The 27,962-nt window shown below is 36.8% G+C and overlaps 1 protein-coding gene across 7 annotated transcripts in view; it reads right to left on the bottom strand.

The window, feature by feature from the left end:
* The window catches only part of WDFY3 (WD repeat and FYVE domain containing 3), a 256,297-nt gene that overhangs the window by 162,042 nt on the left and 66,293 nt on the right, over positions 1-27,962 (bottom strand). For all 7 annotated transcript variants that reach the window (XM_029234758.1, XM_029234756.1, XM_029234757.1 and 4 more), the window contains one exon: positions 8,779-8,989. In XM_029234758.1, the coding sequence (XP_029090591.1) occupies positions 8,779-8,958 (180 nt within the window). In that variant the 5' untranslated portion in view covers positions 8,959-8,989. The remainder of the gene's footprint in view (positions 1-8,778; positions 8,990-27,962) is intronic.

Below are 27,962 nucleotides of genomic sequence, written 5' to 3'. Positions count from 1 at the left end.
GTAACTGCCTAATGAAGGTGTTTACAAAGCAATTGTATATTTTGCTCAGGCAATTATTAAGCCTTTTGACAAACTGATTTAAAGTAGATAAGTATTCCTATTATTCAGAATATGCTGATGTATATTTTGCTCCTAAGAATTATTAAGCACTATGTTATCCTAAGAGTAAGACAACTTCAAAAAATAAATAGCTCTTTTCTTAGCATAAACATATGGTTATTCAAGCAGTCTTCATGCTGGGTGGAAAATACACTGTTAAAAATGCAACTAACTTTTCATACAAATCCTGATATTTACAGCTTTATTTTCATAAGGAATTTTTTTTCAAAAGCTGTGTTGCTTGAATTGACCAAGCCAAATGTTACAGAAAAAGGACCATGTCCTACTTGCTAACCTGAAATGAACTACTGCTTCTTTAACGTAAACAATCTTTAATCTAGTGACCCAACACTACTGACTGATTCACTCTTTCATTTATTCACTCATAAATATTTACTGGTCTACTATATATGCCAGGCAATATTTGGAACCTTGAAAACAAAAGTAAAGAACTGTGAATACAAAGGCAAATAAAGCAAATATAATTCCAGTTTTCACGGAATGTACATTTTAGCACGGGAGACAAAAGTTAAGCTATTTTAAAAATGAAAATTATGTTGGATAGTGATGCATTATAAAGGAAGTAAACAGGGTAATTGAAAGGGAATGCCTGGAGTGAGAAAAGGTTATCAGAAACGCTCTCTGAGATGACACTGACCCAGAAGGATGATACTGAATAATGAAAAAAGGTCACAATTCAAACAGCCAAGGAATGAGGGTTCTGGGCAGTGAGAAGAACTGTGCTAAGACCGTGGGCAAGAGATTGGGAGCTTGAGAGATCAAAAGGCGTGGGTGAAACTGGAGTGTTTCCAATGAGAGGGGAAATGCAGCAAGAAAAGGCTGGAGAAGTACAGGGACTAAAACATGTATCTGGCATTTTAGATAATACTGAATGTGTAAGGCAGTAAAGAAAAGAGATTTTTTGGTGACTGACTTCAACAATTAAATCTAAAAATATTAGGTATGTATTCACCACCTTCCACAAATAGTGGGAAATAGTGCTTCAATCATGCATGTAAATGTGCACCACAGAGGATGGAGCACAGAGCTGGGATTTACCTTCCCACCCACAGGGACTCTGGTCAAAATTTTCTGGTTCTTAGTTCCCTCATCTGTTAAAGGGGAGAGTTGAGCAAGAGAACTGGTCGGTTAATACACTCAACTCAGAGGGATGATTCTATAATAGACATGTGACATTCATTACCCAGATGAAAAAAACAGTGCTGAGGAACAAAAAGCCTTTTAGCAGACTTAATGAAAATAACAACAATTATCATATAATGAGCCTTTACAGTGTGCCTAGCACTATTCAAATACTTGACATGTAATGTCATTCGAATCTCATGAAATCCTACACATTACTCCCATTTTTCAGAAAAAGAAATTAAGGGTTAGAGAAGGTAGATGCCAGGAGGTGGTGGAGACAGAATTCAAAACTAGGTCTGTCTGATTCCAAGCTATGCTCTTAGTCACCCAGTAATATACTGCCTGAATTAAACTTTGCAGGAACCCTATCACTATACCTTTGCACAGTGTTCACCTTGCGAGGGAATTAGCACAGCTCAACTTGTTTTTAGAAGGGTCATTTTAAATATCCACCTAAATAAATTTCAGAAAATTTCCTGGCTGCTCCTCAACTAAAATATTTTTGGTATACTCAGGGGGAACAAATGAATGGTGTTGTATAATGGCATGCAGGAAGCAGCGGCTCAATATATATTTGTTACCAAATGAAGCTATTCAGTAAAATTTTATTAAATATTAGTAAGAGAGAGGTAGGAATTTTTACAAAGTTTTCTAAAATGGTGTCTTTTTCCCCCTAAATATATGTAATATCTAAAATTAAGTTACAGAGTATATGAATAATTTCATATATCTAACAGATTTTGAAAATTGACAGTGAAGATGTAATTGCATTTACCAATTAATATAAATCATTACATTAACACTTAGTCTTCTTGTTCCTAAGGACCACGAACTTGCAGGAGAAGAAAATGAGAAGGTGTATCTCAGTCCCTCTCTCTCCTTCTAGGGTACGCCTGCCTCAAGAGAACATGTACTCTCATCTGCTCTGAGTGTGGCTTGCCCACTTTTGCCAGTGACTGGGTAAGTAAGCTTAACCATATCAAGGGTGAAACTAGGAAGTCCTTTGTTGCACAGACCTAAGCTCCATTCTCCAATATTGGTACTATGCAATAAGTAACAAAGCTGTATATTTGTAAACATAAGCCTCATATATGCAAATAGTTCATTTGTCTGACTCTTGATCTATCTCGCATTTGGTTCTGAACTTGAGTATCCTTCCTCTAAAGCTAACAATTTAAAAAGTAAAGGTTGCTTGTGAGGGATAAAAAAAGAGACATTGGGGGCTTCCCTGGTGACGCAGTGGTTGGGAGTCGGCCTGCCGATGCAGGGGACACGGGTTCGTGCCCCGGTCTGGGAAAATCCCACATGCCGCGGAGCTGCTGGGCCCGTGAGCCATGGCCGCTGAGCCTGCGCGTCTGGAGCCTGTGCTCCGCAACGGGAGAGGCCACAACAGTGAGAGGCCTGCATACCGCAAAAAAAAAAAAAAAAAGAGACATTGGATTCAACTTAGATGTTTCTTGAATATAAATTAGAAGCAAATTCAAAAACAAGAGTCGTCTCTAAAAGAAGATCCAGTTAGTAAAGATTATATTTTAACATACACAATTTAGTATGATAACATACACCAAGGTAATTAACAATGGCAGTTAACTTTTAGATGACTAAAATGCTATTCATTTTTTAATATGTTTAAATGAAGTATTTTTTTCTGTAATCTTTTGTTCTTGGGACTAAAGGTTAATTATTTTTAAGAATGCTGATTAAATATTATCCAGCTATTCTCAGACCTCACCATAATCTTTCAGTTTGAGAGAATTGGTGAGAAGGAGGATACCAGCAGTGCCCTTGCAGGACTGTGATGAAGAGCACAGGAGGCAGCTGAAGAACCCAGCATGAGTCCTGGCCCAGAAAAAGGGGCTTAACACATGCCATTTCTCAACCTCGTGTCTCTTAAAGGCCAAAATCACACACTGAAATAACAGTATGGAGCACACTTTAAAAACGATTCTGTAGATGGATATCCATGTCTAACTGTAATATGGTTTATTTGCCATTTGGCATGAATCAAACAAAGTCTCAAAAATCAACAGTACAGTTCATTTTTGGCAATCTTGGCAGGATGTCTGGAGCCATACTGAGCTATTCATTCATCTAAGCTATTTCTTACTAGTGGAGAACGTTCAAGTATAAATTGTCAAACATTAAATAAATATGGTTATCTATATCAAAATTTAATGGATGTGATGTCTTATCTAAGGATAATTTTAGTTTGTTGATAGGCCAATGAATATAATTTATATATTGTTTAAATTGGTCACAATAGTACAGAAATAACTTTCTTTTCATTAGTTAAAAGTTGATAAAAAGAACCTGAAAAAGAATAAATATATGTATATATGTATAAAAATATATATATGTAACTGAATCACTTTGCTGTACACCTGAAACTAACACAACATTGTAAATCAGCTATACTTCAATAAAAAAATTAATTAATTAAAAAAAACCGCTAACCATCATCTGACAATGCAGGGTTGCCACAAACCTTTAATTTGTAAAAACTGCAATAAAGTGAAGCACAGTAAAACAGAAAAAAAAAAGTTGAATGAACCTTTATGATATTTAAATCACTCATTGTATTAGAGGTTTAGGCAATGCATATGTATATGCTTTTAATCAGCCAACTAAAAACTTCTGACTTGAAAGAATAGAGACTCATGGCAACACAGAACACAACAGAACTAAGACAGTCTAAGCAATAGAGAATAATCACTAAAGCAACTTAAATCTTCTAAAAAAAACAACCCCAAAAACCTCAAGTATTTGTTTGAGTCTCCTAGTCTAAGACTCACTTGAATTGACTGTGGAAGCTTAACTGATGAAATACATGGGACACATATGCAGGATATTAGTTATTAATCTATATTAATAGCTGAGAATAACAATTGTCCTAACTACTCTTAACATTATCATCACCTTGTCAGTGTTTATGAATCTGAGAGAAGGAAATTATCTCAAACTACTTAATAGCTAATAGTACATTGTGACATTGAAGTAAAACAAAAACATTAAAATAAAAAACAACCAACTTCCTAGGACTGGTTGCAATAAAAATTAATGACTGTTACCTCAACAGGGCTTGAAAAAATAGCTTATCCATAATCAGTTCTCTCCCAATTTCAAAACAGCTGTCTTAAACCTTTCCCTACCTCTCCTCATATTCCTACTCTATCATCCCCTCCCCTCCCTCACTCTCAGCCTTTTATCTCATAGATTAAAAAATGAACATCCTCTGCTCTGTTCCTATGGTATCCCACCCAATTCCACGAGTGATATGTGAATTAGTCTCTCTAACTATGCTCTGTCCCTCTACTCCTGCCCTTCTTGCTTTACCAGCCCAGCAAAACCTCAGTCCCAATATAACGCATCTATCTATCTTTTCTACTTCTACACACACGCTGCTTTGTAACTGAATGAGAAAAATCACACATGCCTGCATGGATAAGATCCAGTACAAATTTACTATCTCCAACCTTCACTGAGCCCTCAAAACTCTTTAAGCCTTTTATTGTCCCTTTCAACTATCCTTCTTGATTCCCTTTCATTAATATTCCAAACCATCACCATTCCCTAAAGTCTCCTACTCGACCTACTTACTCCAGACTCTTAACAGACCACATCTTCTGTTGATAACTATAAGAAACTGAGGTCATCAAGCAAGATCTTATTCAACTGTCCACTACTTTCACTACAAATCTGTGCTCACACCCAACAAGACATGCTCTCCTGCAGCGTGCGGTGTCTCTTGTTCAAGGCTCACTCACCCCCCTGTAATTTGACTCTATGCTCAATTTCACTGTCTTAAAAATTTCCAATTTCCCCCTCTGCTGGTTTCTTTCCTTCTCTTCATGAGCATGCCTGGATCTCTCCCATTTTTAAAAACAAAGTAAAACACCAGAAATATACAAACACAAACCCCCTATTGCCAAATTCACCTCCATCAATCTCTTGTCCCCTCTTCTTTCATATTTCTAAAAGCTGAGTCCATACTGTCTCTTCTCATCTCCCATTCACTGCCCAACTCACTGCTTTCTCATGCTGCCATTCTAGTAACTTTCAAACTGGCAAATCTCATGTACATTTTTCAGTCTCCATCTTACTGGGTCTCTCTAATGTACAGGATGGTGTTGACTGCTCTCCTCCTTCTTGCCACTTTTATCTCTTGAGTTCCATAACCAGCCTCTCCTGATTCTTTTTGTACTGCTACTGACCCATTCCTGCTCTGTATCCTTTATGGGTTCCCCTTCTTTCACTAAACATTCATATTCTCCATGGTTCATCCTTAGCATACTACTCATGGGGCAGTAGGAGGCACGAGTAATGTCTTATACCCTTCCAGGGTTCCAACTACCACATCTCTGCAGTAGTCCCCACAGTCCCTCACCTGAGCTTTCTAATTGCCTACTGAATACCTCCACTTGGAGGAACCTGGGAAGTTCACAAATATCAACAGTTTGGACTCAATGCCCCAAACTGAATCTGTCCCCTAGGCCTCTCCTTCTCAGCTACTAGGAAAAATATCCACCCAGTTTCCCAAATGAGAAACCTAAGAGACAGCCTTGCTTTGGTCCCTTCTCCTTTCTTATTCTATTGCTTAGAATACTTCATTGGCTCTGCACACCTCGAAGAAAAAGTATTAGCACTTAATATGATATAAAACCTGTCATGATGTGCCTATCAAACTTAACAGTACCCTTCCTCGACATAATGTCAACTTCTTGGACCACTTATAGATGCTAGCACACATCAAAATGTTTGTAGCCTTTACCTTGATTCATGCTTTAACTTCTTACTCTAATTACCTTCTTGGTTAATTTAGCCCAGTTAGTTCCAAGCTGGCTAATGCATATCTTTTAAGGACTCAAGAATCACATCACATTCTCAAGGGAGATGCCCCTTCCCTGATCCCCACAGACTTTCCGATGACTTTCTTCTCAGGTGTGCCATAATACTCTGCTGTGTCTCTAATACTACATTTCTTTGTTATTCCATTATCTGTTTATGTGTTTATCTCTTCTCCAACAGAAATACATGTTTATCTTCCTCATGACACTTCTGATTTATAAAACTGGACTATCTTATCTCAGAACTCCAATGTATAGCACAATGTCGATTTGTTTGACACATATTTACTGAATGAATCAGTAATGCACAATAACAGAATAAATGAAGAGATAAGCAAACAAATAAACATAGAATATGTAGAGTCTATCCCTCCTCTCTGTTGTCTAATTAGCCTTTGGCTTGGTGTGAGTAACACATAAACTAGATGTATTTCAGCATATATTCAATATGAAATTATTTCAGCATAAATAGTTTATAATCTTTGCTTCACCTTGTAATGTCTTTATTTTTAATGCCATAACAACAGTAACAATAATAGACACAAGTTCCCTAGGACAAGCATTTGTTAAGTGCTTTAAGTACATTATCTTACTTAATCTTCATACCAACCCCACAAGGTAGATATTCTTATTTAACAGCCCAGAAACTGAAGGTGACTGCTCCTCCCAAGTGCAGTACACACCTGGAGGTCTAACCCTTAGAGAGGAACAACCAAGAACACTGATAGGTGCAAACTGGAGATTAAGTGAAAGTCAATCTACTGAATATGAAACATCAGTCTTGTTCCTCAACTTAGCTTTAAGAAAACACTAGCAAGTATATATGCTCCAGGCAGGAGACTGGAAAACACTCCTTCCTGGAATATCAACATATCCTAGGTTAACAATCTCCGCATTTTATCCAGCCAGATCATCTTACCACTGGAAAAGTCTAACCTCTGCACACGTACTTTCCAATTAGTGTTTCAATACCTCATTCCTAAATATCAGTGTATAGACAATTATCACCAGACATCTGGAGACTACTCTAATATGAAAGAAAATAATATAAGCAAAGAAAAAACAGTAATCTGGAGCAAATAACAATGAAAGAAGCATAAGAAAATTTGAAAAAGCTTTTTCAGAGGGATGAGGAGATATTACAGAATTTTAAATTAATAAAGAAGAATTCAAGGACGTTAAAAATATGACAGCATAAGGTTAATCCAAAAGAGTTAATATTTGATTGACAGAGCTGCAGAAAAGGGGAAGAATATTAACAAAGAAATATTTCAAAATATTTTCCCAGAATTAAAAAGTACAAGTTTGCAGATTAAGAAGGTTCATCATGAAGCCTCAATAAAATTTCAAAATATTGAGAAGAAGAACCTAGAAAAAATTTCAGACAGAAAGACTAACAGACACAGAGAACAAACAATAAAGAGATCAAGTGAGACTTTGGGAGGGAGACAATGAGTCACAGATGCAGGGGAAAGAGAAAGACATGGGAGGGGAGAAAGAAGGAAAGAGAACTGGGGGGGTGGGGGGGGGGGAGAGACAGAGACCAAGAGAGGGGAACAGAGAGAGGAGAGAGAGATGGGGAAGAGAGACACAGGAAAAGACAGGCAGAGATAGGGAGAAAGAGACAGAAACAGGAAGGGAAGGAGAGAAAGATAGGGGAAGGACAGAGATAGGTCTAAGGAGAGAAAAAGAGAGATGGGGGAGAAAAAGAAAGAGACATGAGGAAAGACAGAAATTGAGACAGTTATGTTACAAAGTCTGGGGAAAACAAGTTCTATACGAGTGGCAAAATAGTGGTGGTTTGCTATAAGGTTCATCTATGAATAATATTTACAGCAGGGTCAGTAGACTGTAAGCACTGAATCTTATTTAAACAAATGGCATTATTGTATGGAAAGGACAAGAGGAGGGTAGCATGTATGAGTGAATGTATGTGTGTGCATGCTTTGGAGGGATGGGGAGTTTAAAAAAAAAGCTAATTCTCCTATTTCTCAGTAAGAAGTCAATTAAAACTGAACAATCATGACAACAGTAAAAGTATTGTTTGTTATGTAAAAGCTGAAATAGCTAAAAGTGGCAGCAACAATTAGCAGTGGAGAGCAGCAGGGCCCTATAAGCCTGTGGAAGTACTTGACTTTTTAAACTATGTACATATACATTTTTGATATAAATTTTAAAAATCCCCACTAAGATTGCTACATGTGATCAACTTGACAAAATACATTAAAACATTAGCTCTATTTTGACTCTCTAGAGCCTATAACTATCCTCTTACAAGTTCTTTTACAGAAAATCCACCAAACAACAAAATAAACTGAGATGATTCTTCAAAGTGTAAAAAGGACTTGGGCGACTGCACCATTTGATGCCATAAATCATCACTTCAAAAGGTAATGGAAATAACATAAGTGGTAATTTACAACCTATCCCTCTTCCAAGTATCAACCCTTAGAGGAACATTTTACAAAATGCTCGCAATCTTCCTTTTATCTGCTAGAACTAAGAGGAGTTCATTCTGACCAGATCTCACATCAAATCACCTTATAGCAAATTGAAAGGAAGGAATCAGGCTTCTTAAAAATTCATTCATTCTATCATTTTTTTTTCCCATCTGTGACTTATTATAACCTCAAGACTCCTGCAGTACCACCCCATCACAAAAGGCATGTGCTTGGCAACCTGGACTCACCCTGTTAAACACTGGCAGCATCATGTACAGTTTCTCTTCTTGTTCCTTCTGAGTCATGTGCCGGGGAGGATGGCACAACTCCGTGAAGAGTCGGCGGAGGTGCATCAGTCCTAAGGCGTTGTCTTGCGGGCTGCACTCCTCCTGCCTCGGCCGCCCCATGATCCTCTTCACCATATTCATCTTGGCTGGTTGGTGATAAACACTTCTAATTCTGTAGGAAGATGTTCATACAGTCAAAATGTCATTGTCTTGACCAGGTCAAGCATGCACGGAGCTCATTAAAAGCCAGAAAAACAAAAAAATTCTGCCTAAAATATTTTTTCTACTTTTTTGAACAGAAAAGGTAGAGAGGCAAAGCTAATTTTGATAAATCTCCCTAAATGACAAGTTACAAATTATGCCCCTCAGTGTTCCTTACCGGCTTTGCCACAATTTGTATAAAATGTAAAACATTAAATGTAAAAAATTAATTGTTGCTGGACGAGCAACAAACATTTCCAAGTTAGTCATAACAAAGTTCAACAAATAAAGGGATCATAAATCTTATAATTAATATGTTGCTTAATAGTTGACTATATGGAAAAAGAATAAAAGAACAGAAAACTCATCCTCACTTCAAAACATCCAAACAAGTGAAAAAAACAAAAATCCCCACAAAGTTTTCTGTTTTTAATTATTTAACTTTTTTTGTAGATGAAGGATTACACTTGGGATAGTCCTCATTGAAGACTCGTAGTTTGAAAAATGCAAATTAAATGAAATGATACCCTCAAATATATTATAAATCATAAGAAAAAAGTGAAAATTGTCATATAACTTAAGACTGTTTTTTCAAACTACAGTTTGAAACCCTTTGGCAGGTCATGTTAATTCATTTAATAGATCATGACAAGCAATTAAAAAAAGAAGTAAAATATAATATTGTAAATCAACTATACCTCAATAAAAATACTTTTAATGAAAGAGAAGATATTGGAATACATGTAGTAAGGGTAATTATTATTTCATGAAACTTACTTTAGGTAAGGGTGTATTCATGTGTATTGAATCACAATGTAAAATGTATGTATCCCTGGCTAGAACTGCAGTTAAGAAATAAGTAAACCAGTCACTGGGTTAGAACATACACCAGAATCAATAACGCTAAGCTTTCAGAAAGCATCATCAGCCCTTTTCAACCACCATGAACTGTGCCTGCCAGCAATTAGCTAATTTCAGACACAAAAACAGGATATCTTACAAAAAGAACCAGGAAGGCTGGGAGGACACTGTGGATATACTGAACTTGAGTAAAAGGCAATTTTGCTTTCTAACCTGTAGAAAAGCAGGAATAATCTGAAGATTAATTTTTAATTTTGCCACATAAGCCAGCATGGCATTTCTTAAGAAATGAGAGACCACTGCAAAGCTAGACGTTTATTTACTAAACATCTATTGATTTTTTTAAACAATTAAGAAGAACTAGCATCTTAAATATGCTTGCCCTTGAGAATTTTGAGTGGGTTCCGTGTTTGCCTGCGGGCGCATGTTTATGCATTCTAGCTTGACTACAACAGGAGGCCACCTGCGACTCATCACAGGTGAGAAGCAGGAAAACACCCTGCCAAAGGCTGGTCTGCGCCAAGGGACCTCTGTGCAAAGAGCACTCAATACTGCTAAGATGTCCAGTAGTGGGGAAGAGTGCTCAGACCACAGGCACAGGGCCGAGGAGACCCTCTGAACTACAAAATGACAAGTGAAAGTCCGGTTCAAACTTGTTCAACATATTTCATTCTCGGAAAAATGTGTTAAGTTCCCCAAGTACAAATTATAAAGATTTCAACAAATACATTCAAACAGCCTACTATATGCTGGTATTTTTCGTCCTGGAAACCCCCAGAACAAATATAAAATTTGAAGTTAACTATAAACCTTGCATAAATTAGCTAACACTTTAGATTATACATAGATCTGCTCTTTTTCCTTAACCCATAGCTTCAGTTCATAATCTAAAGCGTGTGGATAGGATTTACAGGATTCATGATCCCCTAACACTTCAAAAAACATTTTAAAGAGATCTCCAGCTTTCAAAGGTGTCTATGTCATTAAAAAGCCAAGCATCAATCCTTATTTATAGAGCGTCAAAGCACTTTCAGACCATTCCCTTTGGTCCTCATTCCAACTTAAGCAAGGGGACTGAGGAGGGGATTAATTCTACCTTTTTGTGAGGCCTCAAGACAAGAACAATTCGCTCAAAATCTCACAATGAAAAAGAACTGAATGAGAATCCAGGACTCCCACCTACTGGTTCAGCCCTTCCTGCTTACTTATATTCATGTGCCTATTTTAAATTACAAAATTTTCGGCAACTGTGACTCTAGAATATTTATTTAGCTAGCATCAAGTTGCAGTTAGAATGCAAAAGAAATCTGTTTGACTTTTCTGAAGGTACACTAATCAATTATCAGTAAACACACACACATAATCACACAAAGACATTCGCTAGATGTAAATCAAGCTATCGTACCACCATTATTTTATATTTGTCAGATACAAAGGGATATATGGGATTCGCCAAAAAGTTCGTTTGGGTTTTTCCGTAAGACGGTATGGAAAAACCTGAACGAACTTTTTGGCCAACCCAATATATCAATCAGCTAAATGGATTTACTGGTATTTCTCGATTACTCAGATAATCCCAGTAATGGGGAAAAAAATTCAGATTCCTCCTTTTCTCCTAATTTACCAAGAAACACTTAAGCATATCAGATTGCTGACTCATTGCTTTGTCTGCACTTCAATGTCTGTAACTTAAAGTATAATTCAGACCAAGAACTATCATGTTTAAAGTACCCTTCAGCAGTGAAAGAGCAGAGAAGAATGGGTACTTCTTGGTGAAATCTGTACCAACACGTCCATATAAGATAGGTAACTTCAGGTGAAAGGCTCTTAATTCCCTTGAATCTTGGGTTTTTCTCACCCGTAAAATCTTTCCTCATAGGCTCTTTGTAATGCATACACAAAATAACATCATTTCTATAAAGTGCCAAACACATTAATTATGTTCAACAGTTTCTATACTTCTTCCTTCAGCTTGATCATGAAACATTTAATTTCTTTTCGTTTACATTTTTCGTTATTTAAGCAAGTAAGGCAAAGGAAAGAGTGTGGGCCCTTACAGTACTATGTTTTAGAGACTTACAAAACGATAAATAAAAAATTAAGGGAAAATTTATTTCTTAGATGCTCAATAAGAGGTTTCTAAAGCAATACAGAAGAGACAGGCAAAATTTAATAATACTGAGGACAAATCATAGAAGGATCATTTTGGGGGGTAATGTTATCAGGGATTTTCAAAATATTTACAAAGATTATTGTGCATAAGAACTAGTTTTCTAATGCAAACTCTATTTTGTTTCACAAGAGAAAAGTGTTTGTACTGCCAACAGGGGATTCTTTAAATAGCAATGAGATAATTATTGCAATAAGCCCAGACAGTTCTTATTCTAATCTCTTGTCTTAAAGCTTAAAAATCCTCTGGAAATGCCTGAAAAACTGTTTAAGTCCTTTAAACAGTCTGCCATTATTTAAATTATAGAACAATACCCTAAATTTGTAAAAATATATTTGCCAAGTAACTAATGGCCTTTGAGTAGCTCAGCTAAAAACTCAAAATAGCTTTTCTAAGTAACTCCTTAATTCCACAAGAAGAAATAAATAGCTCACAGGACTCAGGGAAAATCTTATAGTTTCATCAAATAATTATACATAATTCCTCAGGTTTTTAATTTTTTCTTAAACTTTCTGGGGAAAAAGATCCTATTTATTTTCTTACATTGTGAAGAGCAAAGGCAAAACTTCTTACACTTTTTTTTTTTTTTTTTTGCGGTACACGGGCCTCTCACTGTTGTGGCCTCTCCCGTTGCGGAGCACAGGCTCTGGACGCGCAGGCTCAGTGGCCATGGCTCACGGGCCCAGCCGCTCCGCGGCATGTGGGATCTTCCCGGACCGGGGCACTCCCGGACCGGGGCACGAACCCGTGTCCCCTGCATCGGCAGGCGTACTCTCAACCACTGCGCCACCAGGGAAGCCCTTCTTACACTTTTGAAGAATGAAAGCAGAACTCTGAGAGGCTCCCAAAAAACTGTGTATATAACCCAGCAATCTAACCCATACATTGAAAAAGAACTACTAATACAGTCCTGAATTAGAATTTAAAATTTCTACCTGCTGAAACATTGTTTTTGCCTTTCAAGAACAGTCATATCAGATTTTAGCCCCACCTATGAGATATGACAAGATCAGCCATCTCATTTCTATGGTAAAATACAATTACTTAAGACCTATTCCCAACATCCTTCACCCTTCTGACCCCATCGGTGAACTCATCATCCTACACATATACTGAACTGGACAATTTCTCAAAACATCTTTTTCATTGTGCTTAATTTTCTCTCCTCACAGATGAAAGGATATTGCTTCCATTTAAGGACACTTCATTTAGATATGATTTCCAATCATGGGTAGCCACTACTGACATCTCTCTGACACCTTTCTCAAACCCCTCCTTCTAGGGCCCTTGCTGCTGTTTTGGGAGCCCCAAAGGCACATTTACCCCAATAGTTACATGACAGTTATTTGATATGATTAAAATAGTACAATTAAATTATATTATGGGATAAACTTTTGTAGGCTGACCAGAAATTCTCCAGCATTCTCTGAAAGTGTATCTTTATAAGAAAATGTGTTCAAAATTTTGTATGAAAGACCTGTAAAAGAATTTTTGTAGCATGATGCTTCTGTTGTGACTGCTTTCTACTGACACATTTTGCATTATACCTGTATCTCCACTAACCTCTAGCTCAAGTCATTCAGCTCTGTGAATGTATCAGTATCCTCAGTGGATGGATGGCACAGAGCAGGGAGACTAACCTCAGGAGTGAAGTGCATATAAGTAGGCCTAGAACTTTCAGGGCCATATCCTAGACCTATCAGCACTAGGAATTTCTCTATTTCTGAAATTTCAAGTTTTGAAATCTTACTCTGAGATCTTAATTTTCAATCCACCTGCCTTTCCCACTTCCTAAATCTGTGGTCTTCACTGGAATCGCTTATTCCTCTTAACTTTTCCCAGTTCTACTCCTCAGATGATGTTCAATCTCTTCAAGACATTAACAACTGTACCGTCAGTTCTCCTGTACTCCTGCCTATACATATTTCCAACTAGTACCCATGCCTGGATGAATTCAACCACACAATTTCTCCACGTCTAATTTTGGGTTGCTGGATACTGTGGAGAAAATTCTACAATTCTGCAGACCTCTTACAACATAAAGTTTGATTTTTCTAAAATTATTATTTTCATAAATAAAAATAATTCCAAATGGATTAAAGATCTAAAGGTAAACAGTAAAACACTGGAAGCAAATATAAAAGGAAATACTTATAATTTAGGGTAAATTCTTCTTAAAAGGAAAAAAAGACAGATTTATAGCTGAAAATACCACAAAGTTAAAAGACAAGCAACAAAAAACACAAAAATAATAGGCAACCTTATAACAAAGCATTAATAACGAGATTATCCATGGAACTCTTAAAATCAACAACATGATAACAAAATAAAAATTTAATAGAAATAGACTATCCCCCGTAAAAATACTATACACATGAAATGCAACACAATGCACATATAAAAAGGCACTTAAAAATCTCTAATAATCAGAGAAATGCAAATAAAAACAAGTACAACTATTTGCTCAGTTTGGCAAAAAATTGATAGGATTTACAAAATATATACATAGTAATAATAGAAAAAACTGAAATGTACACACCTTGTTGAATTAGCAGCCTTTTTAAGGGCAATCTCATAGTATCAACATACCTACTCTTTCATCTAGTGATACCTCTTCCAGGAAGCTGTCCTAGAGCAATACTCACAGTACAAGACAGTTTACTGCATTATATATTATAATTGTTTACAATAACAAAAAATCAGAAATAGCCTAGTCCTTTAATAGATGAATAGGCAACTCATGGTACACCTGTATTATGGAATAGTACAATTCTTAAAAGTTAGGAGGAAAAGAGAAGTTAAATTTTTAAAAATCAGGATTTCAGCACCAAAATGTAAGGAGATTAGAAGTCATCACTCCTGTACTTACACAAGAAACAGCTGAATAAACTGGAAACCAAGGATTTTTCTGGAACCCTCAGGGAACTGAGGTTGCAGGGCAAACTAATCCCTGAAATCTGGAGAGACAAGCAAATCCAGAAATTCAGATGAAATATGCTTATCTATTAACAGTAGGCTAGCATGAGAGGGAGAAACTCCTGGGGGCCACAGCCTTCAGGCTCTCACCACAACTTTCCTGGGTTGCACTTCTAGAAACCCCACCAGATTCTTTCTCACAGAGATGTGGGAAAGACCCCCTCCTCCTGGCTCTGGCAAGAGGGAAGGGAAGCACAATCACTTTGAAATGTTCCCAGAGGATATACTCTATAACAAAGGCTGACTTTCCAGAGTAAAAGACTATCTTAGCCTTGTCTCACCTGAGGGAAGGGCATCTCTCCCACCCCACCTCTTCCTCCCCCACTCCCCACCAACCTTCCAGTCTCACCTACGGGGGCTGAGGGAAGAAACAGCCCTGGAGAAATACTTGTGAAGGTCACAGCCCAAGAGTTACAGGCCCATTAAAACAATGAGATTTAATCACAGGATTATAAAACAGTTCCCCTCTTCCACACTTTACAACCACCAACTGTGCTCTAAGAAAGAATCAAAAGGAAATGCAAGAAATCAAAAGCACTGTAACAATTATGAAGAATGCTTTGATGAGCTCAGTAGTAGACTGGATATGGCCAAGGAAAGAATCAGTGAGCCCGAAGATAAATCAGCTTCCAGAAGGAGAAGAGAAAAGGGAGGAGTGGCATATTTGAAGTAATAATGTCTAAGTACCTTGCAAAATTAACCAAACCACCGATACAGAAAGCTCAGAGAATATCAAGATTAAATACCTAAAAGAGTACATTTAAGCATATCATATTCAAACTATAGAAGGTCAAAGATAAGGAGAGACTCTTGAAAGGGACTGGGGTGAGGGGGTGGGAGGAGGAGGAAAACCTTACCTATAAAAGGACAAGGACGAATATTATAGTGGACTTCTCATCCAAAACGTTCAAGCAAGAGAATGAAAGGAAATACTGAATACTTAAAATGTTGGAAGAAAAATCCGCCAGCCTAGAATTCTATATCCAATGAAATTATCCTTCAAAAGTGAAGGAAGAGGGACCTCCCTGGTGGTCCAGTGGTAAAAAAAATCTGCCTTACAATGCAGGGGACGCGGGTTCGATCCCTTGTCGGGGAACTGGGATCCCACGTGCCACGGGGCAACCTCAGCCCACACGCCACAACTATTGAGCTCACGCACCTCAACTAGTGAGCCCACATGCCCTGGAGCCTGCGTGCCACAACTAGAGAGAAGGCTGTGTGCCCCAACGAAAGATCCCGCATGCCTCAACAAAGATCTCACGTGCCACAACTAAGACTTGATGCAGCCTAAAATAAATAAATAAATAATACATAAATCTTAAAAAAAAAAAAAAAAAGGTGAAGAAAGAATAAAGAATTTCTCAGACACTCAAAAAATGTGAAAGTATTGTGAGGTGACATGCCATACCAGAAACATTAATAGCTGTTTGGGGAGAAAAAAATGATATAGGTCAGAAAATTGTACAGGCATACTGTGTTTTATTACGCTTCACAAATTGAGGTTTGTTTTTTCTTTGTTTTGTTTTGTTTTTACCAATTGAAGGTTTGTGGCAACCCTGGGTTGTTAGATGATGGTCTTTTAGGAGTAAAGTATTTTTAAATTAAGGTATGTATACTTTTTTAGACAGAATGTTATTGCACACTCAATATACTACAGTATAGTGTAAACATAAATATTATATGCATTGGGGAACCAAAAAATTGGTGGGACTTGCTTTATTGAGGTGGTCTGGAATATCTCCAGGGTATGTCTCTATCTACATAATAAAGAGAAGGGTGTCAGAGAAGGAATAAATGAAGGTAAAATAAAACTGTTTTATTATCCTTAACTGATCTAAAAGATTGTTTTTAAAGTAATAATAGTGATAATGCATTGGGTGCTTAAAGTTTCTGAATTAGTAAGATGAATAACAGCAATGTCACAAGGAACTGGGAATACTTTTATAAGATACCCATACTATACCTCAGTAATAAAGTGTTATTTGAAGGTAGATGAATATTAGTAAAAAAAAATGTTCACTCTAGGGCAACCACTAAATTTTTTTTTAAAAAGTTTAATTGATACACAGAGAGAGGAGATAAAAGGAAAACATGTAAAATGCTCAGTTAAAACCAGAGAAGACAGAAGGGGAGTAGGAAGAACCAAATAACAAATGCAACAAATACGAAAGTTTTAAACAAGACAGATATTAATCCAACTATATCAAAACTCACTTTAAATGTGACTGGACTAAATGTACCAATTAAAAGACAGAAGGTCAGAGTGAATTAAAAAACACATCTCAACTATATAGTGTCTATAAGAAAGCCGCTTTAAATATAAATAATCAGATAGACTGAAAGTAAAGAGATGGAGAAAGGTAAACCATGCTAACTCCAGTCAAAAGAAAGCTGGAGTAACTATATTAATTTTAGACAACAGTCTTTACAACAAGGAAAACTATCGGGGATAGTTAGAGGTATTACATACTGACAAAAGGGTCAATTCTCTAAGACTTAACAATCCTTAACATGTATAAGCCTACATGAAAATCCCACATGTGGCAAGCACTGATAGAACTGAAGGAAGAAAAAAACAAATCCACTTTGGAGTTGGGGACTTCAACAGCCCTCATACAATAACTGATAGATCAAGTGTGCAGGAAATCAATACAGTTTACTGAACAGTACTATCAACCAACTAGAACTATAGTTGATATTTTCAGAACACTCCATCCAACAACAGCAGAACTCACATTCTTCTCAAACTCACATGGAACATTCACCAAGACAGATCACAGGGACTTCCCTGGTGGCATGGTGGTTAAGATTCTGCCTGCCAATGCAGGGTACACGGGTTCCATCCCTGGTCCGGGAAGATCCCACATGCGGTGGAGCAACTAAGCCCGTGTGCCACAACTACAGAGCCTGCGCTCTAGGGCCCATGAGCCACAACTACTAAAGCCCACATGCCTAAAGCCCGTGCTCCGCGACAAGAGAAGCCACCCACCGCAATGAGAAGCCCATGCACCGCAATGAAGAGTAATCCCCACTCGCCGCAACTAGAGAAAGCCTGAGCACAGCAATGAAGACCAAACGCAGCCAAAAATAAATTTAAAAAAAGACAGATCACATACTGAGCTGTAAACACACCTTAACAAATTCAAAAGAATAGAAATCATACCAAATATGCTATCAGATTACAGTGGAATTAAACAGAAAATCAGTAACAAAAGACAGCTGGAAAACCCCCAAATATTTGGAAATTAAACAACATGCATCTAAATAACATGAGACAAAGAAGTGTCAAAAGAAATTTTTAAACATTTTAAACTGCATAAAAATATAACTTATCAAAATGCATAAAATGCAGTGAAAGCTGTTCTTAGAGGAAAATTTGTAGCACTAAAAACATATACTACAAAAGATATAAAAAATAGCCTAACCTTCCACCTTAGGAAACTAGAAAAATATGAGCAATTTAAGCTTAAAGGAAGCAAAAGAACAGAAATAAATGAGGGCAACAAATCAATGAAATTGAAAACGAGCAAAACAGAGAAAATCAAAAAAACCAAAGCCTGGTTCTTTGAAACGATGGATAAAATTAGTCTCAGTCTCACTACCATATGACCGGTGCCCCTGTCTTGAGTGCATCTTCCCTACAGCTCCTCAGTTTTCTTCTGAAAAACAAAGCAGATATACCATTTCTCTGATTGAAAACCTCTGCTGATTCCCTATTGCCTAAGAATAAACTGAAGCACCTTAATCTAATATCTAAATTCTTAGTCATTCTGGCCCCATTTATATTTCTAGCCCCCTCTCTCACTAAGCCACCTGCTTTGCTCTAAATTCTGCTCCACTGAAAGTATCTCCCAGCCTTGTTGGTTTCTTTAGCCCTCTGTGTGTTTGTGTATGGTGTTCTCTCTGCCAAGGAAGGCCCCTCTTCCACTTTTCCTAGCAGCTAAGCTCTCAGTCCGCCTTCTCAGAGAAGTCTTTCCCAAACCTCCAGGCAGAATTTGTTGTTTTATCCTACCATGGTACTTTAATAGTCTGGCATAAAATATTCATTAAGAGAGACAGTATAGTATAGTGGTTACAGAGGCTTTGCAACTAATTGCCTGGATTCAAATCCTAGCTGCACCATTTACCAGCTGTGTAACTTCAGCAGGTCAGTCACCATCCTTGTGTATCAGATTCCTCAAGTGTAAGAAGAGAGTAACTATCAGAACCTAGGCCAGAGTGGCAGTGTAGTGTAATTCACCAAATGCGGTACTACACAGAAAACGCTTTAGGGTAATGTTTGGCACTGGTGCTCAGTAAGCGACAGCTATTCTTACTGCTATTCTACTGTAACAAACATATACCAATTAGTGGTTATTTACTCCCACTAATTTATCATGTCTTCAGTGGTGGGAAACAAATATTATTTAACTTTGTATCCCTAGTTCATAGTAGGTGGTGGGTAAATAAATGTTAAAAGGCTTACATATAGTCATACACCTACTATATGGTAGCATCATATTTTATGTGCACACATTCTGAATTCCGGATGTGCTACTTTTACTATTCCTCACAAAAAAATTACATATTACACATAAAAATTTTAAAAAGTTATGTCCTAGTTTTCGTCGTATAGAAAGTCTTCACAGTTCATAAACATCGAAGTTCTTAAACATCTCCAGGAAAAAAGTACATTGACAACCATTTGTTCTTAGTTGAAAAGTTACCAAGTTGCTTAAATAAAGATCATTTCTTTCTGCTTAATTATCAGTATCTCTCATTAAAGTACGAATTCCCTAAAAGCAGGCTATGCTCTCCAAATCCTTAACAACTAGCTGAGGATTTAGTACAGAGTAGAAATGAACAGATGAATGTAGCAACAATTCCCATAGCTTTAAGGGAAAGTACAACTTTCAAGGCTCTTCGTTACCTGGCCCCTGGATCTAACCCTCCTCTTTATTCCACCCATGCTTTGTCTCCTGCATGTCTCCCTGATGTGCCTTCACAGTTCTGTGCCTTCATATACCCTTCCTGGGGTGGGAGTGGTAGGCCTTCCCCCTGCAATTCTACATTTAGCTAATTACTAATCACCCTGCAAATCTCAGCTCAACTGTCCCCTCTTCTAGAAAGCATTCCCTAATCTCTCAGTTTAATAAAGATGCTCCCTTCTTTTCCCATACAATCCTGGGCATATTTTTATTATAGCATTTCTCACCTTGTTATGTAACTGTTATTTTGTTTATCTTTTTCCAACACTAGACAAATAAGATTATGGAAGGCAAAGATCATGTCCTATGCAACTTCTTCCCTCAGTGCCTAACACAGTGCCTGGCAAAAAAGATACAAGCAATACATGATTAACAAATGAGTAAAAAGTGATCAATAAAAGTTTAGACAATGAATGAATGAGAGGCAGCTCAAGCCAAAAATAAGTTAAGGTTAATTTAAAACAGGCCAAAGAGAAAGAATTTTCTCTAAATTCCTTATCTGTTTATTTTAAAAAAAAGCAGGCTTAGATGACTACTTTGTTCTTTATGGTTTGTTTAAATTCAGTTTTATTACTTGAAAAAGTAATAAACCATTACCATATGACTGTTTTTATTGGGAGGTGTTAAGTACTCCATAGGAATAAAAGTATTCAGGGAAAACTGGTATAAATTTGGAAAGTACGAACTATGAATGTGAATGCAGGGGCAGAAGCAGAAAAAACAAATCACTATTAATAGTTAGGGTTGGTTGGTAAGCAGAGGATGACAAAACAAAAGGCAATAAGTGGAATCCTCCACAGGGAATTGGTGCATCAACAACAAAGGAATATCAAAAAGAAGAGGTCAGCTCCCCAGTATTGATAACAAATCATCGTGGAATGAGCTGGAATATATGCTGCGGTCTGAAAGCAATGAAAGGAAAATGACAAATGCAAAAGATTATGCAGAATTGTATTAGTAAAACCTCACAAATAAAAGAAAAAAGTAAAAAATAATGATATCAACAAAAATAATAATGGTAATGAGGGTTTAAAACTGTGAGTTCCTATACTTTTATTTTTATAAAAACATCAACATTTATACATTCAGATAAATTTTGCCCTACCCATTAGTTATCTTAGAAGGTTATATTCACATAATGATGCTGACATGGTTCAAAATACTTTTAAAAATTCCTCTTAAAGATTGCTTTCAAGGCATTTTATAAGCTATATCTAAAACTTAGTGTCATCATGTATCATGTTTTACCAAAAGTGGAATTACCCAGCTTGCTCATTTGCCTTAGTTTCCAAACTTCCCCCAAGTAACTTCTGCCGATTACTAAATATCAAATCCTTTCAAAAAGACTGAAAATTCATCACTAATAATCAAAAGAATGCATTACAGACTCTGAAGCTGATTATGGGGAAAAAATTCTAAATAGTTTCTGAGCAATGCCATTGTTGAAATTTCTTAAGTGTCTGCTTACTATATGCAAGTTGCTGTGGGAGTACCAACTCCAGTTTTTAACCACCTCCATGGTGTGGCTTTATTTTTTCTAAAATTCCAAACAGATCAGTATATAACTTTCCTTAAAAATGACACAATCGAGGGCTTCCCTGGTGGCGCAGTCATTAAGAATCTGCCTGCCAATGCAGGGGACACGGGTTTGTGCCCTAGTCTGGGAAGATCCCACATGCCACGGAGCAACTAAGCCCGTGCGCCACAACTACTGAGCCTGCGCTCTAGAGCCCGCGAACCACAAGTACTATGCCCGTGCGCCACAACTACTGAAGCCCGCATGCCTAGAGCCCGTGCTCCGCAGCAAGAGAAGCCACCACGATGAGAAGCCCGCGCACCGCAAGGGGTGAGTAGCCTCCACTCGCTGCAACTAGAGAAAGCCCGCGCACAGCAACGAAGACCCAACGCAGCCAAAAATAAATAAATTTATTAAAAAAGAAAAAAGACACAATCGCCTACAATGAGGTAGAGTCAAAACCCTTTGCAAGGTATAAAAGGCTCCTCAAAATCTGTTGTCCATCTAATTTTGAAGCTCTATCTTCTGCAATATCCCTCCTCTCAGCTTTGGCTCACACCACATCACCTAAGTTCTGTTCCCTGAACAGGCCATGCAATTTCAAACCCTTGTTGCTTTTCCCACATGGTCTTTCCTCTTCCGGAAATGGCCTACTCAGATTTTTTTACTGCCTGGCAATCTATCATGAATAGTTCAGGACCTTATTTAATTCCAAAACAATTTAAACCTAACTCTGTAGTAGCAACTTGATCGCTGATTCAAAGAAATATTTATCAAGGCACTCCCCATCCCACCTGCATCTCTCTCTCGGCTCCAGCCACGTAGCTCTGCTTTCAGTAGCTTATATTCACCATGTCCTTGCCACCAAAGCAATTAAGACATTAATTTGAAAAGCAAAACTTTTAAAATATTTAGAAGAAAATGTTGGAAAATATCTTTATAATCTCAGGGTAAGGAAGAATGTCTTAAAAAAAAGAACTACACACACACAACCTTATCAAAACTAAAAACTTCTGTACATGAAAAATTAACAGAAAACACAAGCCACAAATTGGGAATGAAATATTTGCAATACCTATAAATAACAAAAAAGCATTAGATCCAAAATATGTAAAGAACAGCTACAAATCAATGAGAGAAAGGCAAACCATCCAATACAATAATGGACAAAAGACAAGCATTTCACAAAGAAAGGAAAATGAATGACCAAAAATATATCAAAGGCTGCATAACCTCATCAGTAAACAAAGGAAATGGAAATCAATACACAATTTTCTGTCTGCTCTTTGCTCCTTGTTGTAAGGATGTTTGTTCATTTACCCTGTGTGTATGTCTGATGCACCCCAAATCCACAAATACTCATTCTCATCCCCTAGAAAAACATGCACTTAATATCCACATCAAGCCTCTCCACAAGGGTTATGCTAACAGTCAACAGCCAATAACCTAGTCTGACCCCGTATAAGGGTATTTCTCAACCTACCCCAGGTACAGTAAAAACATCCTAGGATTTATGGAGGGTATTTCCAGTGAACAGAAAGCTTTTCCATCATTCCTTGAAAATGAACCTAGTGTGAGGTCAGTGACGTGTGTTTTTTATAATCAACTTTTTGGTATTTGCCACAGTATCTGAAACACTTTAGATAATTAATAAATGTATTATGGATGGCTGGGTGAAATAGTTGGATGGATGGAGTGAGGCAGGAAATCTTCCTACTGACACCTTATTTGTTAACTTTTCCAGAAACTCCTCTATCATAATTATTTTAAATACTCTTTATTCACTTAATAGAGGTATATGAATGAAAACAATTAGGAAACTTATGGAATCTTTAAAGAACATACTTTAAAATATCAAAGGTGGTACTGATATAAATCTTAAGGACAAAAAAATTATGTGTTACCAGATATAACCCTTTGCTAATCAGTGTTATTGCTTCCTTATAATTTTGGCATTAGATCTTCTACAAATGAAACACAAAAATGTCTCATGGCTAAGGGGTACAGGTGCATTCTCACTAAAGGGGTTGAAGGATGGGGGTTGAAGACTGAAGAGGCTGAAAAGAAAGGAGGGGAGAAAAGAATAAGAAAGCTATGTTTCTCTATTCTTCCACCGGAGCAAAACATAAGAATGATTACCACAAATAGCCATGTCCCAATTATATCATTTCAGTGTTGTTCACATGTAGCCTATTTTAAAAAATGCCTTTGGGGAAGAATAAGAGGAAAAATGCTATTCTTATCAGTTTGTTATTTAATAGATTTTATAAATCCATCTGAAATATTAACAATAATATTTAAAATATACTGTCTGTTATTCTTGGGAAGTAAGTTACTAAAGTGAATAATCTTGCATAGTACAACCCAGTTCACCATATTTTTCTTATAGTAGTCTCATCTTCCTCTTAGAAGGAATGCCATGTAATAAAATACATAAAATACTACCTTGAATGAACTGACCCCCTGACACTGGGGAGATGGCTATTTCCTAGCTTTGTTTATTTATTTTAAACATTCTATAATAAAGCCAAACTCTCATTATTTGGGGGAACAATTTTAAAAAGCCCTGATTTTTCTTTCAGGACTGAAGGATCAAGCACACTAGCTATTCTTCTCATTCTGCTCCTTTTATATTTCACAATTAACATCTCAACTAGAGCTGAGGGACAAGGGTAAAGACCTTACAACTAAAATCTCCTAGTTTTGATATTTGCTAGCAGGTTTAGCACTGGAGGTTAAAATTAAATACATCACCTAGTTATCTTATCTCAAATGTCTGGGCTTTTGAATCCAAAAGCCTAAACAGAAGAGTTGCTTAAACAGAAAATATAAGCTATAAGAAATAAAATTTTCAATAAATAAAGGGTACAGAGTTTCATGTTTCTAACCACCTTCCACCTACAAAGCACATACAACATTCTAAAAATGACAATTGGTTTTAAGCAAAATTTACTAGGTAGGGAACAGCAGCAGGCAAAGACTTGAGATTCAAGAAAAGATAGATTATTTTTCATATTTATTTTTCTTTTTGAAATTACATTCAGGAAAGTCATCCTGTGGTCAAAACTGAGTCATCCCAAGACATTTTCGTTTATGCATACATTTATGTTCCTAGTAGAACATATATTAATTCATTCAAAAGTACTGAGAGCTACACCAACTTTGATTACTTGAAATATTTGGACTGGTTTTTCAAAGTAACTATTCCTACAATGAAACTTGCTATTATATATCCAGGTTTTAAAAAAACTTCACTTATTTTTAATTTTTGAATGATTAAAAATTTTTTATACCATTTAATATACTCTCGAACTTCAGATAACAACTCATTTAATTTCAAATCGATTGTTCCTAAAAAGCAAAATTTAACACTTTAAACAAAATGAGAAAAAAAGAGACCCATGAAACAATTATATTTAATTATATTTATAAGTGGATTTTGAATTGGAATACAATAATATTTAAAGAAATTGATCAAGAATTTCCAATACATATGTTTCAAGGATCATAACAGTTACTAGTTAGATTGTTAAACATAACATAAATGTCTTTAAGGAAGATAAGAGGTAACAGTGAAACTTGCTGAAACTTCATGAAGCTTGAAAATTAAATCATATAATTTTAAATTTCAAAAGACAGTCCTCTACCAAACCATGGTAATAAAACCAGTGGCTGACTGACATAAGAACAAACAAACCAAAGTACAGATGAGAGAGCTCAGAAACAGATCCTTATATGTATTGGGAACCTAATACATGACAAAGGTCACAGGAAAAGGGTGTGATTGTTATGTAGATGGTATTGGGAAAGTGACAAACTCTTAGAATAAAATATATTAGACTCACACCTACAGCCACACACAAAGGTGGGTAAAACTACAAAGTTAAGAGAAGAAAATATATAAGGATATCTTTATGAATCATGTAAAAATTTCTTAAGCATAAGTTCAGAGCTGCATGTCATAAGCAAAAATAAAATGAATGTGATTACATCAAAATTACTTTGGCTCAGTAAAGAACATTGTGAACCAAGCAAAAAGAGAGATAACACAATGGGAGAAGATATTTGAAATGTCTAAAACTGAAGGGATTATAACTTAGAATTTACAAGGAATTCCCAAATCAACAAGAAAAATATAGCAATCCCAATTTAAAAGGATATGAACAAGCAAAATGGAAGGCTATCAAACATAACAAGAGATATTTTAATTTACTTGGTAATCAAAGAAATGCAGACTAAAATAAGGAAAGGCCGCTTTATACCTACTAGATTAGCAACAAGCAGAAAGCTGGAAAATGCCCTGTGTTCTTGGAGATGTGGACAGGACCCACATATATGACTGACGGAAAACAGACAGAGGATCTAAAGGGCAGTGTGTATTACTCAGTATTGCATTCTGCTCCTCAGCATATATCCCAAAGAAATTCTTAAGGGTGAGAACTTGTAAATGTATGTATACTGAACTGTTATTTGTGGTGACTGGGGACTTGTAGGCTATTTGGAGGTCCATATCACTGCCCATCACTAACAAACTGAGTAAGTAAAACCGGGTTGATGTACAATCATTCATATTCATTTAAAAGTATATATTTCACATGAATGCATCTTAAAAACATAATGAGTGAAAGGAACTAAGAAATAGGATGAAATATATATTACATACCAGTTCTTGAATATTAGATATACATACACACAAAACAAGTATTTTTCAAGAACACATATGAATGAACGACAACACCAAATGCTTCAGAAGGGTTGTGCCTGTCCCTCACTAAATGTGCGGCTCTTTAAAGGAAATAATTAATTACCTTCCAGTACTTTTGAATTTAGTTAAACTAAGCCCAACAAATCACTGTTTTATATAAGAACTATGTATTTATATTAGACAACTAAAATTACTTAAATAACAACTTTTTCATTTCTTGAATGACTCTCAATGAAACCATATTTAAATCAGATACAAGTAGGGTCTTTTTCTAAAGCGATTTCCTCAATATAGCCTTTTTATTCCTCTGACATTAAAAAATTTCCTTTGGGCTTCCCTGGTGGCGCAGTGGTTGAGAGTCCGCCTAACGATGCAGGGGACACGGGTTCGTGCCCCGGTCCGGGAGGATCCCACATGCAGCGGAGCGGCTGGGCCCGTGAGCCATGGCCTCTGGGCCTGCGCGTCCGGAGCCTGTGCTCCGCGACGGGAGAGGCCACAACAGTGAGAGGCCCACGTACCGCAAAAAAAAAAAAAATTTCCTTAAAGGAAATTTTATCTGCTCCATAAGCAACAAGAAAAAAAACTGGTATCTGTAGGAATATTTGGCTAAAAGTTTCCTGTTTTTTGTTTTTGTTTTGTTTTAACATTCGTGATTGTTAGAATGGTATAAACAAAATAAAGTCTGGATCGACTCGTCCATCCTCTTGGGGAGGAGGGAATAACTCTCTTGGTTGGCCAGTGATGATAACTTGCCACCTATCATAAGCTATAAGGAAACAGGACCTGACTCAGAGAGGGAAGAGCCAAATCAGTCAACTTCCCTCAGATCCAGAAAGATTTCCACTATCGGAGAAAAAAAGGGGAAATAAAACTGGGTTCTTTATTATGTCAAAATAAATTGTGCAGTTTTTAAAAACAAAATAAATCTGAGCTTCTTCCAATCCTCAGAGAAGCCTACCCATGGTTTTCGTCAACAGGGAATCACACTGGGAATACCAAGATGGTACTGTAGTATTCAGTAACTTAGATATGGCTTTAATAAAAGAAAGCAATTTTCAATTAGTATTTTGGAGTCATTACAACTTTGGCATAATCTGCCATTCTTTCTATGGAATTATGGTTTAGGATGATGACTTCTGCACTATAATATTCTGAATCAAGAGTAAAGAGTAAAATGTCAGCCACTATTGCTCTAGGTGGATCCTTGGGATACAGTGGTGAATACCAACAACAACTAGCAAATGTAACATTTAGCATTTGTTATGAAATGACAACTCTTTTAGGATATCTGATTTCATGGAGCTTAGAGTCCATGGTGTGATATAGGTGTTGCATGTTATACCATGGAAGTATAAGACACTAGGAGAAAGAAAGCACAGCAGGGAAACCTAATCTAGCTACAGAGTAGCCGGGCTGTGGGGAGGAAGAGTATCAGGGAAGATTAAGCACATTTTTTGAAGATTTTCAACAGCAGAAGAAAACAAACAGACTTCACTGCCCATCCACAGGCTATTCTAGACAATCAGGTTTTTGCAGCTTTGTTTTCTGTATGTTAACGCTTCACGCACAAACTTTTCTATACATGATTTGTAATCAGTTTTTCCAAGTGGAAAACACCAGCCGTTCTGCCCTTGAATCATTTTAAGAGTCTACAGGGACAGCATCAGCAATTAGCAGCCAGGGCTGGAGTTAATCCCTAAGGAACTCTTGTTTCCTGCTTCTGTGTCAGTTTTTGTCTAGGAAATACAG

Source organism: Monodon monoceros, unplaced genomic scaffold (genome assembly GCF_005190385.1).
Source record: "Monodon monoceros isolate NGI ecotype Baffin Bay Population unplaced genomic scaffold, NGI_Narwhal_1 Super_Scaffold_20, whole genome shotgun sequence".
NCBI classification, from domain to species: domain Eukaryota; kingdom Metazoa; phylum Chordata; class Mammalia; order Artiodactyla; family Monodontidae; genus Monodon; species Monodon monoceros.
This window is presented reverse-complemented; position numbering and strand designations above follow the sequence as displayed.